At 43.0% G+C, this 15,894-nt stretch overlaps 1 protein-coding gene across 1 annotated transcript in view; it reads left to right on the top strand.

Moving 5' to 3' along the window:
- The window catches only part of FAM184B (family with sequence similarity 184 member B), a 67,491-nt gene that overhangs the window by 43,423 nt on the left and 8,174 nt on the right, over positions 1 to 15,894 (top strand). Inside the window, exons 7-13 of the mRNA XM_074992538.1 lie at positions 879 to 1,016; positions 4,977 to 5,083; positions 5,659 to 5,794; positions 7,509 to 7,721; positions 8,932 to 9,085; positions 11,902 to 12,014; positions 14,142 to 14,332. Coding sequence (XP_074848639.1) covers positions 879 to 1,016; positions 4,977 to 5,083; positions 5,659 to 5,794; positions 7,509 to 7,721; positions 8,932 to 9,085; positions 11,902 to 12,014; positions 14,142 to 14,332 — 1,052 coding nt within the window. The remainder of the gene's footprint in view (positions 1 to 878; positions 1,017 to 4,976; positions 5,084 to 5,658; positions 5,795 to 7,508; positions 7,722 to 8,931; positions 9,086 to 11,901; positions 12,015 to 14,141; positions 14,333 to 15,894) is intronic.

Here is a 15,894-nt window from a genome sequence, read left to right as displayed (position 1 = left end):
GAGTAAGCCTTCCTGCTTGTATAAAACAGCAAATAGAAGCACCCACTCCCAGGAAAGAAAGAATGCAGGGGAGGCACAGTGACCCAGAGGTGTGTGTCTGAGTCATAGTGCCTCCTGGGGTGCTGTGGCTTACACTCTAGGCTTGCTCAGAGCTGTAAGTCACAGAGTATCTGTAGCCAGACAGTTCATTTTTAGCATAGAAATGTCTATTATAATACAGAATCCACCTGAAAAATAAGGCTGACATGTTGAAATCCTGACTATTCTACTGTAGCACTTGTTGTATAGTTTATGGGCTAATATACCTTCACCAGATGAGTACATTTGTCAAAATATTTATCCAGTGGAGTATGACTGAAGAAGCTGTGCCACTCAAAATAAAATCAGAATCCCAACAAAAGCACTTATTTACCCAAGAAAGCTGTACATCACTGAGAATGCTGACAACTGTGAATTTTGATCTGTGTAAATCTGGAATGCATTTTACCCTCACAGATTTCTCCCTTGCATCAGTCAGGTCTCTTAGGGAAATGTTACTTGTTTCAAACCTTTCCATACATGTCAATTCTTTTCCATATGCTGCAGAGAGATTTTGCTGAGAGCACTTTTTACATTTTATCTTATAGAAAAAAAGTGATCAGAGGTCAGGAAGTTCCTTGTTCTCAACAGATTACAAGTGAATTCAGTGCAAGGGTGAAATGGACTGATGTTACTCAACACCATGTTTGCTTTTGCACCTCATTACATTTGATGCCCTTCCCAGAATAACAAATCAACTGACCTGTAACTTGCTTCTTTGGGATAACATTAAAGATAAGCAGATGGGTCCTGAGGATGGGGGATTTGTCATCTATCATTGTTCTTGCCACCCATCTTAGGTTCTAAAGCTTGAAGATTTTATCAGGGAAAATCAGGATGTTCCCAAATACAAGGAATTTCTTCAATCTCACTCCAGAAACAATCATGAGAGGCAACAGGAATCAGATAGCCCATACTGTGGAACTAGTGAGGTACAGGTAAGTATTGTGATTTTATTTTTCAATTTATGTTTCCCCTCACCCTGTATTCCATTTCTCCACCTCTAAGGTGTTGCACTTGCAACCCAGATGGGAGCCAGCGAAAACACAACTTGCTGCCAATCAAAACATTCCCCTCAACTAGTGTTTACACATTCTCTCTTCTTGATTTACTACCATTCAGTGTAAAAAGACACAGAAGATATGGTCTTCCTTTGCCCTGAATGTAGCGGATTTGCACATTTCAATATCAGTTGTCTTGGGAGCCTTCTACAAATTGCCTAGCGTTATGAACCAAGAATATACCTGCAATCTGAATTCTGTCTAAGTTCTTTTTTTCCTTCAGTTTTTCTCTATTTGCTTCTTAGTGCCAGTGTCCCAGTAAAAAAGATTACCTGTGGATGATAACTTGTGACATAAATTTCAGGTAGTCATTTGTGTCTTTCAAGGTGAGTGAGTCTTCTGGAAAGCCAGAAATCACAATATTCTTTGTGTCGTTATGTCATCCTGCAAAGACACATGAATTCTTAGTACATCCCAACTTTTTTCTTCCCATGAAATAATGTCACTCTTAGATAACACCTGACTATTATAGTGATAATAAGTGTTGGTTGCTTTTGGAACTCATTAGCTGTCATAATACTACTGTGTAGGCACTTCCCGTTCAAAGATCTCAAAGAACTGTACAAGCAGCAATTATTTAAGTCTGACCTGCAAATAAATATTATTTTACACTTTTTATGGATAGGGAAACTGAGGCAGAAACATAACATTCTCAATGTCACAGAAAAAGTTTTACTGGCAGTACAGAGAATATAACTAGGTCTCCTGACATCCAGTCCTGTGATGTAGCTGTAGCATTATTGTCATCTCAAGAGACACGAAAGAACGGCTATATTGGGTCAGAACAATTGTCCATCTAGGCCAGTATCTAGGGTGACCATCTAGCCATCCCATTTTGACCGGAACGGCCCCATATTTCAAGCACCAGGAAGATATCCTGATTTATTTTAACAAAGGGGCTAATTGCCTTGTATTCAGGCCCCATGCTAAGTCGACCTTTTCCCCTAATCAGCACAGGTGCAGATGCTGGCTGAAGAGCATGTGGAGAGCACATACTTAACAGCCATGTGGCCAGAGAGGGAGCCAGCAGGGGGCCCTGACATTTCGGGTATGTTGGGGCACAGGGGTAATGTCCCTTTCTAAGATGGGTCCTGGTTTCTCAGCAGCCACCCCTCTAGCCAGGGATCCCTACCCCCAACGCAGAGCTGCCACCCCGCTCCTGGTTTCCCACAGCTCGGGAAAGCTAGCAGCCCCACCACTGGTGTGTCTGCCACCGCTTTCATGGCTTCCCGCAGCTCAGGAGCTGCACCACTGACCTGACTGCTGCCCTGTTTCTGGCTCCCCGTGGCTCTGGGAAGCCAGGAGGAACACCAGCGTGGCTGCTGCCTCCTTCCTGGCTCCCACAGCTCAAAGAAGCTGGGAGCCACACCACACTGGCTTTGCAGCCCTGGTTCTGGCTCCCCACGACATGGGGAAGAGCTGTGAGCTTCACCTGAGGAGGCAGCAGCCCCATTCTTGGTGCCCAGAGGTGTGAGGCAACCGGGGAGATCCTCTGCTGGGCGAAAGCCCCGTTCTTGGCTCCCAGCAGAGTGGGTCATCCAGTGAGCCTGCCTCCTGCCCCTTCCTCAGGCAGCCCCTGCAACTGGGAAACTCCCCCGTGAGGCAGCAGCCCAGTTCCAGCGCCCCATGACATGGGGCAGCCAGGGAGCTGAGCTTGCTTGGCAGCCAGGGAGCCTACCCCCTCAGGGTGTCCTGTAATTGGCCTAGGGAGATATGGCCTCCCTACCAATATCCTGTCTTCTGACATTAGCAAGGCCAGATTCTTCAAAGGGCATGAACAGGACAGGAAAGTTACTGAGGGATCCATCCCTTGTCCTCCACTCCCAGCCTCTGGCGGAAGAGGCTAGGGATGTCCAGAGCATGAAGTAGCATCCCTGACCATCTTGGCTGGTAACCATTGATAGACCCATTCTTTTAAAATCCAATTATAGTCTTCATCTTCGTAGAACCCCCTGGCAATGACTTCCACAGACTGACTGACTCCACATTTTGTAAAGAAGTTCCCTTCATAGCATTTTAAATTTGTCCGTTCATCTGCAAGTGCTGGCATAGAGAAAGAGATTTTCTGTGGAAGGTCACACACTCTTGATGTCACTCTGTAAACTGCTTGTCGAAAAACCGTTGTTTCTTGGCACAATTGCCCCAGGATCAGGGTCCAGTCAACTTATAATATGCCCATTTTGTATTCACTGAGTATTCAGAGACATGTGCTGTATGAACAGCACTGAATTTTGCTAAAGGCATGATTCCAAGCTGGGAACTCTGTAATGAGACAATCCTGGTCTTCTAGCTCAAAGGTTAAGGTTAAGCTGTTTTTACTCCTGCTTACAAATGAATAGGCAGACATATTCTTTGATGTGGTGCATTACATGTACATTTGATCTTAATGAGTACATATTTTATTGGGCTAAATGAAACTGAACGTATATTTCTATCAGATTTTCTTACTCAAGAAAGCTTTTATATAATTTTGCCAGTAGATGGCACTAGCTATACCATAGATTAGTGAAATGCACAGTGTGTTTATCCTGCCACAGTGTTTTTAACTGAACACACATAACTGAGCTGCAATTTATTTGCAAATTTGAGTCCATTAACCATGGATTAAACAGAGACTGGGAGTGGCTTACAGCTTACAAAGGCAGTTTCTCTGCTCTGGGTGCTAATAGCTCCGCATTAGACTCTGGCAAAGGCTCACATCCCCCTGTCTGATCTGACTTGTTTTTTCCGCTTTTGATAAGTACTATTGATACTGGGCCATATCTACCTTGCTGAATAGACCTTGTCAGCTCTGGCCCTCCCTATTACTGGGACCCCACTCTTTAAATACCCCTCTGAAACCACCCCCCCACCATGCATCTGATGAAGCAGGTCTTTGCCCATGAAAGCTTATGATCCAAAATATCTGTTAGTCTATAAGGTGCCACAAGACTTCTTGTTGTTCTTAAAGCTACAGAGTAACACGTCTACCTCTCTGATACACATAACTTGTGCTTCCTGACATGTTGGCACAAGGACACTAGATGGAACAAGTTTAGTTTCTATATACATTAAGTAACAAGTCTCAGTATAACTAATATTGTGTGATTTTTTTTTCTTTTGTAAAGTATGCATCTGGCCTTAGATACGGGACTGAGTGTACCACATGCCTTTGAATAAGCCACCCTGATGTTTCATACAGTATAAACTGTCAGCTTGTAACTTTCATGACTGATCTCAGCTTGATTGGAGCTGTCAAACTATGTGAAAAGCTCCAATATCCACATCCAATCCCTGATCCAATCTGCACCTGAATTGGTACCACACACACTCAAGAACAAACAGGACCTAGCTGGAGAGAATAGAATGTACTGGTTTGCACTTACCAGTGCTGTATCCATGAATTGTATGGACCGTCAGTCCCTCTGGTTGCTGGCCTATACAAGCTATAAAAGCATCTCTAGCTAAGGGAGAGATGTGGCTCAGATGCTAGAGACCTGTGTTGCTGGAATAGACAGTTTTGAGTTTTGTCCTGGATGTTGCACTTTCATGGCCACGACTGATTTATTACTGCATGCCTCATGTGATCATCACCTACACAGGCACAAAGACTGTCCTACTTTTATTTTACTCAAAGCCATAAACAATACCAACCTTGTCAATACCAGCCCTGACATTTTTATGCAAAGGTCCTTCTTGTCCTTCTTGAATTATTTTGCAGGGGGAATAAATTTGGGGAAAAAATGACAAACAGCAAATTAAAGTATCTTTAAGATGAAGAGGATGAAAGTGCTTGTATTTAAGCTGCAGGTGTCTCTAACAGTGAGCAGCCTACTTGCCTTTTTCTTTTAATTACAGGATCTGTTTCTGCAGCAGAAAGAGGGGAATAAACAGCAGAGAGAAAGGGACAAGGGACAAGACCCTGGAAGAGCACAGACGGGGACCAGACATGAAGCCAAGCCATGGTACAGTGTGATCAGAGGGCTCCAATTATAAAGTGACTTGGAATGTAGGTTGTACTTAGTATGTTACTGGAAATAGAGGACCCTGGGAGCTGCATCCCTTCAGAGAGTTGGAGAGGTCGTGTGCCAAACCCAGCAAGGGTAAGGGCCCACTGAGTACTTGTGGGGAAGAGCCATGTGTCACTGGGAATGGGGAGAGGTTAAGTGAATCCACAGAGAGAGTGCTCAGCCACTGGCAGAGAGGCAGGAGAAAGCACACTGAGACCCTGAAAGAAATTATGCCTGTAAGCTGTAGCATGGAGCGATAGGGTGGTCTTCCATCACTCATTAGCACCTTCCTCTGGCCATAAAAGAGGTCCATGAGTAGATTATGAGCAGCTAATAAAGCTTTACCACTTGACAAGTAATTATACTGAGCACCGAAACCCTCTCCCCTTTGAAGAGGAGAAAAATGAGCACCTGGTAGCATGGAGCCAGGCAGTAACTCAGCCAATCTGAAAATGTCATAAATTACAGGGTCAGAGCTTTGTCAGCCTGCCAGACTCTCCCTTTAACAACATGGCCTCTGTTTCTTTAAGGCCGGCAAGTGTCCGTGTCCCCAGAAGGGAGGACAGACGACAGCCTTTTCTTGCTGCTTTCCAGAAAGAGAAGACAAAAGACACAAAGGCCTTGCAGAAGGAATGGCAAAACCAAATAGCAGATTTACAAGCACAGGTAAGGTGACTAAGCCTTAGTGACATTACACCATAAATGTGCTCCTTGGCTCATGAGACATCTGCTTCAGTGAATTTTGTCATGGCAGCTTTTAGAAGTCTGTTGCTGGTTATCTAGAAAAAGTAGCAATAATAAAAAACAAAAAAAAACCCAAAAAAAGCAGGATCAAGTGTATGTTAACTGGCCGCAGTGTCCCCTAACAGGAGTGCTGTAATTCTACCTCCTCGCATGATAAATAATATTTATTCTGTATTCATTTGTAAGGAGGAGAGAGGGAAGGCACGCAACATAAATCTAGGGTGCAACGCATGGAGCTTCCATTACTGTTAATGGAATTTTGCACTAAACACTTCATCTCCCATTTTGTCAGTGGAACCTGCAATGTCACAATTCAAATGCCACAGTGACTGTGCTCTTGAACCTACTCTTGGAATTGTGTATTTGTTCCTTTCATTACTATGTGCCTGGACAATGGGATACCAACTTGAGCAGGGGATGATTTGGGTCAGATAAGAGTGCAAACTGCTAATGCTTTGGGTTTTTTTTTTTAAATTCCGTGATGGAGTCTAAGTGGATGGTTGGTGGGGAAAAAAAGGACGGCAGTGTTTCGTTGTATTCTTTCTGGGAGGGTGTTAGCATTCCTGCAGAGCTCTGGGAACTCCTTCACTTTCCATCAGCCTAATACAGGGGTCAGCAACTGTTCCCAGGGGGAGTGCTGAAATTTGACCTTTTGACGTCTATGTACAGTCCGAGTGCCAGTGATACTTTTAAAGTCACTAAGGCTGTGGCCATACTATCCGCCCCTTTTCAAGGGGTCATGCTAATGAGCCACTTTGGCAGATGCTAATGAGGTGCTTCCATGAATATGCAGTGCCTTATTAGCATAATGGCAGCCGCACGCGCTTTGAAAATGCTGTCTGTGTAGCTGGGAGCGTTTTGAAACAACCCCCTGATTCTGAAAGCCCCTTCTTCCCATTTGGTTTTGGGAACAAGAGGCTTTCAAAAGCGGGGGGTCGTTTTGAAAGGCCCCTGGCTACATGGACAGTGTGCATTTCAAAAGCAGCACTTTCGAATCATTATGCTGATGAGGCATTGCATCTTCATGGCAGCGCCTCATTAGCAGCTGTCAAAGTGGCTCATTAGCATGCCCCTCCAAAAGGAGTGGGTAGTGTGGCCACAGCCTAGTAGTTCTACTTACAACACCTTGATTAATAAAAAAAAAAAAGTAAGATGGAGAGCTTTCCGGTTTAGGTGGTGGTTGGTAGCATTAGCTGGTCTTTTGTTAATCCACAGGCAGCATGGCTTTGAGCAAGCTCCCGGCTGCATGGGGGAGGGAGGGGTTTGCTGACCCCGGTCCAATATGTCCATTCTCAAGGTGTTCTGTTGTACTCATCATTCTTCAAACTGACCATGATAGGCAGTGCTAGACAAGCCAACAGGAGCATTATTGAGAGAAATAAGAGTCTCTTCCGCTAGGAAATGAATGTCTTGTTATGTTCACAGAGCATTACACATGTTCATAAAATAGAATTAAACTGAACTCAGGTTCTTCCAATGAGTCTATTTTGATGCTGCAAAACCCCTGAGTACAGGAGCTTGTTCAGTATGTGTCACAGTGGTGCCCTGACTACGACTTACAGGAGCTATAGTAATAAAAAACTAATTGATGAAGCTAACATTTAACCATGTCCTGGTCACTGTACCATTGGTAAAGGTTACTCAGCTGAAGCAAACTTTAGACCAACAAGCAAATAACTTCAAAGAATCTCTGAAGGAGCAAAGTCTACAGTCCAGCAAAGAAAAAGAAAAGCTTTTGCAGGATCTTCAAGACGCTGTTAAACAAAGCCAGAATTTTAAGGCAGAGCTGGAGGCATCACATCAGAGAGCCCTACAAATGCTAGAGAAAAGCAAAAATCAGGAACTCAAGGTAGTTTTGCACTGACATTTGTGCTGTTTATTTTTATTTGCTTACTCTGTTCTAAGTAAAATAATCTTAGGGTAACTATAAGCTGAGAAGTGACTGCCTACATTTAGGTCATTGTTTTTTCAAGTAACAGGCTACCATGCAGATCTGATAACTCATGGCCTTGCTGCTGTGCTTTATTTCATTATGTTGGTGCTTGAATACAGATCACACTGTGAATGAACTGTTTTTATAGGATTAACTGAACCTGGCCTCAAAAATAAGAAGAAATTCCTAATGACTATATATTTTAAGTATAATGTTAATAGGGTGCTGGCTTTTTCTTGTTCATCCATAATTCATTTCTACATAGAATATTTTATTTGAAGGATGACAAAATAATTAATATGATCATATGTACAGATTAAAGAATGTGTAAAAATCAATTACACAAGTGTAAAAACCACTGCCTTTAAGAGTTTATGTAGATTCATTTCACTGACAAAGTAATAAGCCATGTTCACACTGTATATGGTCCTAAAGGGAGATTTCCATTCAAGAAAAATGTAAATTTTAAAATATTCATGGGATTGTGACATTGAGTTCAGATCCATATTGCACAAATGTGGTAAATTACCTTTTTAGTTAGAACATGGGATCAACATCTCGGAAGGACTTACCTTAGAACACTTGTTTACAAATTCAAAATCAAATTCTGCATTGGGTGCTTGGGAAACCACAGTGAAGTGAGCCAAGTGACAGATCTAATTTAGAGCAGCATTTGGCCCTTAGAGTATCCCAACACATAGGCAAGCTAGAGGCAGTCAAGATTTAATTGACAGTGGTAGGGTTCTTGTTTATTTGTTTTCATTTTCTTTTTTTTGTCTCAAGTACAGACACAGTGAGAACTGCAGATTTTGGCCAATAAGAGGCTGAAGAAGAAGAATACCTTTCTAATGACCAATATTACAAACTTTAACATTTGTGTTTCAGAATTAATACAAACACTTAGAACCTCTCAAATTCTGCTGTCGGAGATCTGGACCACTTCTTCTGTTCCTTTGTTACTTGGTTTTATTTTTTCTTGAATCTTCTTCTAATCTTGGTTATTATCTTTGGGGATGGTGAAAATTAAATATGCTGTGTGTCTGAAGGGTCTGATTCATCCTTGGATTAAAACTGGAGTAACAAAGTGGTGAATTAAGCTCTACATATATATTTGTCTTGCCTGCAGGAGACAGAAGAACACTGGAAGAAGAAATACGATGACAGTGTCAAAACCCAGCATCCATCTCATAGACTGGAAGTGCAGGCTTTGGAAGAGAAGTCAAAGAAAGAATTACAGGGTGAACTTGAAGGGTTACAAAGACAACACGCCGTATTGATAGGTATAACAAGTCACATGTCACACAGAGCTTCCTCCTATATTATGATTTGAGAAATACTCTGGGCATTCCATCGATTCTTTGCCCCAGACCCTACAAACTCAGCTGTTGTCAGCTAGCCGCTGTGTTTCCCAAAGCTTTAGCCATTTGTTCTTATTGTTAGCTTAGGTTCTAGTGGTCACTGCCTTTGCAGATACAGTAGATCAGTGTATGACAGCTGGAAATTTGTGGGATTTCCTTTATTTCTTTTATATCAGCCAGGTGTCAAGTGTATCTCACTGAATTCTCTGATGCTGCCAGTGGCAGCCTTCATCTTGCATCTGTGATCTGCAAGTATCTCAGCATAAAATGCTCAGATCTAGGTGAGTGTTGCATGCTGGGACCTGTGGTCTCTCTGCCCAACGCAAAGTTAAGAAGCTTCAGTTTGCTCCACTGTCTGCAAATCAGGCATATTCCAAAGGCTGGTGGCAAATTGCCTTTACTTGACTGAAATTTGGACACACTTTAGTCTTTTATTTTGCAATTGCTTGACTGTTTCTAGCCACTGTGATTTACATGGTACTGGACCATAAGTGAAGTGCTTTGGGTTTTTCACCTGGCGGGAAAAATGAGGCTTCTTGATGCTTGTTTTGAAATGGAAAACAATAACATTTGCAGTACTCATGGGGTGCACACTGTCTTAATTACCTTTAAGCTGCTTGTGTGAAATAATAAGAAAAATCAATACATTTATTTTATAACAACAGGATTTAGACTCATTTAGCAAAAACTAACTAGTAGTGTCAAGCCATTAAAAAAGGATACTACACAACACTGGACATACAGGTGGAAACTAGCCCTTGTGCTGAGGGCCACCACAGGCCTGCACATAGGTGTCCTACTGACCCTATGTACAGTGGTGAAGCTTACCAAGAGGTGACAGGAGAGTAGCAGAAAAGATGAAGGTTGCAGGACAACTCACTTGCACAGGCTTTGCTGAGCAAGAGCCAAAAAAAGGAGTCAAGTCCATGTGAAGTTAAAAACTACTTCTCCTTTTACAAGAATATGAAAAAATGAGGTGCTAGAAAATCAGCTTTTCACATGATGCTGGTAGTTGGCTGTACAGAAAGGAGAAACTGGGAAGTCAGAAGTATCTGTAAGATCCTTGTAAGAGATTCTACTTTGGTTCCTAAAGAAGAGTTCGAGTCATAGAAAAAAGATCCCTCTTTACTATACCCTTGGAAGAGTTCCAGATTATTCAAGCTCACTATTAAAGAGGCATTCCTGTTGAAAAAAGAATAAGGTGAATATTCTGAAAGATACCATTCCCTGAAACCACAGCTGGAAAAATAAGATCAAATATAAGTTTAAGCTTTATGTAATTTGAGGTTGAATTATTAATCTTTCATTTTCTTTCCAGGTTATACTGTCAGGGTCCCCTAAAAACTAACCACAGTAATAAATTTTGTGTAACTCCCTCCCTTATTGCTAGGTCACTGTTCATAGATTTACATGATGCTTGGCTTTGTTTTAATGTATTGCACTCCAAAATGTATCTTAGTATACCTTATAAATATAAAGTACCACAAAGAGTAGGCCAAATTCTACCCCCTGAGTCAAAACTATTGATTTGTAAGGGTTTTTCATTGATTTGAGATGGCTTGCCAAAGGACTACCTGTAGTGCAGTCCAGAATCCCTGTAGTGTTCTGCAATCCAGCACGTCCCTGCCTGCCCTGATCTGCTCCCAGGGTGCCTTCTATGCCAGAACTGGTATGTAGCCATTTACATCAGCCACCTATTGCTCCTCCTACACCAGGGGAATTCTCCCCTCACTCCTTGATGCTCCTTCACAGCCCTCCATGCACCACAAGTATTACCTAAGTGAACCCATAGATTTTTAAGGCCAGAAGAGACCACTGTGGTCAGTCTGAGCAATAACAGAGGTTATAGAACCTTGGCCACTGATTACTGCATTAAGTACTTGTTCTGGAAGCAAAATAACTAGTGGTTATTATTTAGCAGATGACTTACACCACCAGGTCAGTAGGTTCCTCTTCTATAGAGCGTGTGGGGTACTTCCCGCTCTTTCTGGGCTTCTTAAGTGGACCACATGGTGGGGCAGTTTAGGCTTTGTCTACACAACACAGTTTTTAGCAATGTGGCCATGTTGACATGGCCACGACCTGCTTGCTGAGGGGATGTGGGGAGAGGGCAAAGGGAGCATTTGCCCTCGGCCCAGCATTTCAAAGAGGCCTGGAGCTCAGTGTCCTGTGGCTGCTGAAGTAGCAGTGGCAACCAGAGCTCTGGACCCCCTTTGAAAGTTGTGAAGTGTTGTGCTACTACTATGTGCACAGTTCTGAGGAAGGGAAGGGGCTGGGCTGACTGCCCTAAGCCCCATGCCTTCTGCCCTTGGCACCACCGCTTCCAGGGTCGGGGAGCCAGACCGCACCTTCTACTTTGGTTCTGGGCCTACAGCAGCTTTTGGTGCCACTGGCTGTGTCAGGCAGTATAAATGCTGTCTGTCAGCATTTTTAGTAACAAAATGCTTCTTCCTTCTATGAGTGGAGTTTTCATTGTTGATAGGAGAGTGCACCCTCAGACAATGAGCCTTTACCCTATCATTTGCTATGGCAAAGCTTTTGTTTTGGATGGAGGAGGCAAGGGTTAAGCACCTGTGAATGACAAAGGTTTTTGTGGTTCTGCGGGCCATGGAGACAAAGCTTGAGTATCGAGGTAAAGCTCCTTCACCTCCCACTTCAAAAATGGATGTGTGTATTGCCTTCTGTCTGGCCTCTTACCCCGTAACTCCCATTAAGTCTTATATTGTTGTTGTTGCTAGAAACTCTGAGGATGGAGCTACTGGAGCAACACACATCCTGTATCAATCACAAAAAACAAATGGAAGAACTCCAGATGGAGCTGAAGAATGTGAGAGCACTGAAGAAGCAACAGGCAAGCTGCCAATTCCTACATTATCAGCAGACAGGGTTCCTCATCAAATGGTGAAAACTCTGAGGTTTTAAATGACACTTTTCCTGTTTGGAAACAGAGAGGGTCTCCTCCCTTTGGGTAGACCACACTTACCAGAAGATTAACTCATTCAGGGCCAATCTTCCAGGGTTTGTTTTAGTGCGCCTAGTGGGGACACACTAAATCTAACCATCTGTGCTCTACAGTCAGCCCTGGTACTCCCATCATCATGAGAAGTAAGCGAGGTCAACAGGAGAGTTTATCACACTAACCTCTCACTGTTAGGACAGCCAGAAAATCAATCTATGATATGTCAGTTCCAGCTATCCAATTGTTAGAGCTGGGATTGCCTATCTTAAATCACCTTTTCAGCCTTGTGTAGGCCTGGTCTTTGAGTCACAGTGAAAAGGCGTTAGCACTGTTTATCAGCATTTTCCTTTGCTGGGCAAATTTGTGTTCCATGTAGCATTTTGAGAGTACAGTCCACAACAGAAATAAACATTCAACCAAATGATCACTAATTTCAACATTCATTCTCTATGCTGATGGCAGCTAGAATCTTACTGCGGTCACATTCCACCCTGTAAATCCCCTAGCCCCTGTTGGAGTTAATCAAATATGTATGTCATCAGTCCGTGAAAAGTGCAGCAGTCTGACTAGGTGTCTGTGTAGGTTTCCTCCCCTATTCAGTGGGAAACTTGGAAAGCAGGGCTGCTATGTTCCCTCTAATCTTTTCCATTCATGTGTTGAGTTTTTCTGTCCATGTGTGGAATAAATTTTATGTGCACTGAGGCATGTGCAAATGTGCACTGCTAGTAGCAACAACAAACCTAGCTGTGGGAGCTCTGCTAATTAGCCAGGTGGCATTTGTATCTCTCCTGAGTGGCCGCACAAGCGCACAGCTTGCAGGGACTGCTGGTCTGTACCCATTCCAAGGCTTGGTATTGTACAGAGTTTCATGTATTTAAAAGTACTTGCTCCTTGTTCTCGCTTGCACATAGGCTGGGTCTACATGGGACAGCTTTCCCAGCAGATCCATGCTAATGAGCAGCCTCAAAATTGCAAATGGCTGCTCATTAGCATGGTCCCACAGCTCATTAGCATAGATGCACGAGAGCTTGGTCTCAACAGAGGAGGGTGCTGGCAATAAAGAGGCCATGTGGACGTGCCCCTCCTGGCAAAAACCCCTCTGTTGCCAGACCCTTATGCCTGAAGATTTTGCCAGCAAGTGCATGTCTACATGGCCTCTTTACTGCTGGCACTCCCTCTGCCTCTGAACTGCGCTAATGAGCAGCCATTTGCAATTTCGAGGCTGCTCATTAGCATGGATCTGCTGGGAAAGCCGCGCCATGTAGACCCAGTGACAGTGTGTCCAAAATGTTATTTCATGCCAAACAGTAGCTACCTAGTATAACTGATTTTAGGAGAGGCATGCACTCAAAAATACCATTGATTTGAATGGCTGCTGCAGGTGCTCAGTATCTCTAAAATTTTGGACAATTACTGATGTTTATTTGCAGATGTCTAACTGTATATTCAGGGACCTAACTTTCAGCATCTAGGTTTGAAAACTTAGAGCAGCGTGTGCACATGTGAGAGATTTTCTTGGTGGAGGCATATGTATGTACTTCTTAAAATGAATACATATGTACTTGAGACCCCAATCACTTGATTATATTATAACCAGTTAATGTGTCCTTATATTCAGTTACTTCTTAGACTCATTCATGCCATGCAGCTTCCTGGCACCTTTTAAAAAGTTCCTGACCACTGAAGTTTCTTCATTGAAAGTATTCCTAAGACCTGTTTGGATATTTTCTGTTGTTTGGACTTGGATCCTTAAACTTTCATTGGTTATGCTTGTGGTGGTGGCGGTTTTCTGGCAGCTTGCTAGGAACAGAGAACACAGTCTTGAATGACAAGATTTCTTGAAAGCGCCACAATAACATCTGAACTACATAAATGGTGCCATACATCATAAACTTTGTGTTTTAGTTGTTTTATTCACAGTTGAACTCCTAAGCCAGATAACAAGTTGCAATTCTGTGAGACCCTCTCAATATTTAACCAGCAAATAAAAAATAGCTAAATCTGGCTCTTTTCCCTTAGGAAGGAGGGAAGCAAAACGAGATTAAATTTCTTAGTGAGGACCTGGAGAAATGTCAGAATGAGATTGCTGAGCTCAAGAAAGAGAATTTGCTTCTAAAGGACACAATGCAGCTGCTCCATCCAGATATGGACTTACAGAAGCAAGAGTCTCCCCAGTCTCCTTGCTCTGAGGACAGTGAGAAGCAACACAGGTCTTCTTTATATTATTACTTTTCACAGTTATCTTACAGAGAGTCAGCATACTGCTAACATCAATATTCTTCCAAGTGCTGTGAGAGGTCTGAGCTTGTCTTTCCCAAAGAGAATTCTGTTTCAGACTTGGAGCTTTTCACGAGCCGTTGTCACTTTTTGCAGTTCTGAGTGGTGCAGCCAGCATCCCCCTGCCCGGCTGCACTGAAAATGCTGATGTTCAGTGCTCCATCACGTGTATGTATCTTTTATAGTGCTCAGGCCCGATCTGGGGAATGCAACTTATTTTCATATTATAATGAAATATAATTATAATGGTTGAGCAGCCCAAAACTTCCTAAATTCAGTGTAAATGTATGATTGAGGACTAGTATCAGCATTCCAAACTGAGGGCTTCTAAGAGGGCTTAAAATCAATCTGTATTCCTCAGCGGGTACCCAGCCAAGCGCTGACTGCTTTTGAATGGGGCTGGAAGTGACTCCTATATACATGGAGCTCTGTTAAAGCTGAGAGAGTCAGGCGTGTGCTGGGCAGGGGAATTGCCAGGAGTTATTGGCATTGTGCCTGTAGACAGCAGAGTAGATAATATGCTCCAAGGGCACAGGAAGGAGCACACTTAATGGAAAATATGGCAACACTGATTGCACTCCCTAAACATAGCCACAAGCTAGCGTGCAAGTGCCACAGGGCACAGGATCATGGCCCAGAGGTGTGTCACTGGATTCTGCGGCAAGGCTTTCAGTCTCATACCAGTGGTGCAGACTCTCTCCTGCTCTGGAGCATAAGGCAGTCCCTGTGCTGGTGCAGCCATCATCTGGCTCATTGTTTGTAAAGTGTTTTGCATGCTTTGGTGTCTTTGGATGAAGGAAATTACCTGAGCATCACTCAGCCTTCCTAGTGTTACAGTAAAAATGAGGAGAGACTGAGGGCTTTAGAGTCACGTTTTCAGAAAGCTCCTCCATTGGCATAGAATGCTTGTTCATAATTAGTCAATTTGTGTGGTCGCTGGGCACCAGCCACTGACAGGCTCTTTAAAAATCTCCCTAGGATCATCTAGAAAGAGAACTCAAGGGAAATTATTGAGAAATTCATTACCTTCAAGAGTGTCTGAATAACTCTGTGTTGGCTTTTACCACTTAGTAATTAATTAATGGGAATAGAGCTTCGCACCATTTTTACACCGTCTTGGAAGTTACTTGAAAGTGATCTTAAAGTCACGTATTCAAAAGAACTGGAGACTTCGAAACAAGATCAACACTAAGAAATGCAAACCACAGAGTCTAATTTCAGCGGCTCTTCCAGTTACCTTGGAGGTATTTAGAACCTGTGGTCATGATGGAAATAATTATTCACGTTCCAAGATGATTGGAAAAATGAAAAATGACCTGCGGCTAAGAAAAGGAGAAATGCGGGATAGACATTAGGGGAAAAATTTGAGAAGTAAAAGTTCTCAACAATGACTGCAGCTGGTGTTAGGGAAGTAGATCAAATGGCCTCATTACAATACGTATTCAGATTAGGGTAGATTAGACATTAGTAGAAATGGTGTAGGGAGTAGCCTTGC

This window comes from Carettochelys insculpta, chromosome 4, assembly GCF_033958435.1.
Source record: "Carettochelys insculpta isolate YL-2023 chromosome 4, ASM3395843v1, whole genome shotgun sequence".
NCBI lineage: Eukaryota > Metazoa > Chordata > Testudines > Carettochelyidae > Carettochelys > Carettochelys insculpta.
The sequence above is the reverse complement of the archived record's forward strand: the minus strand, read 5'-3'. Positions and strand labels throughout refer to the sequence as shown.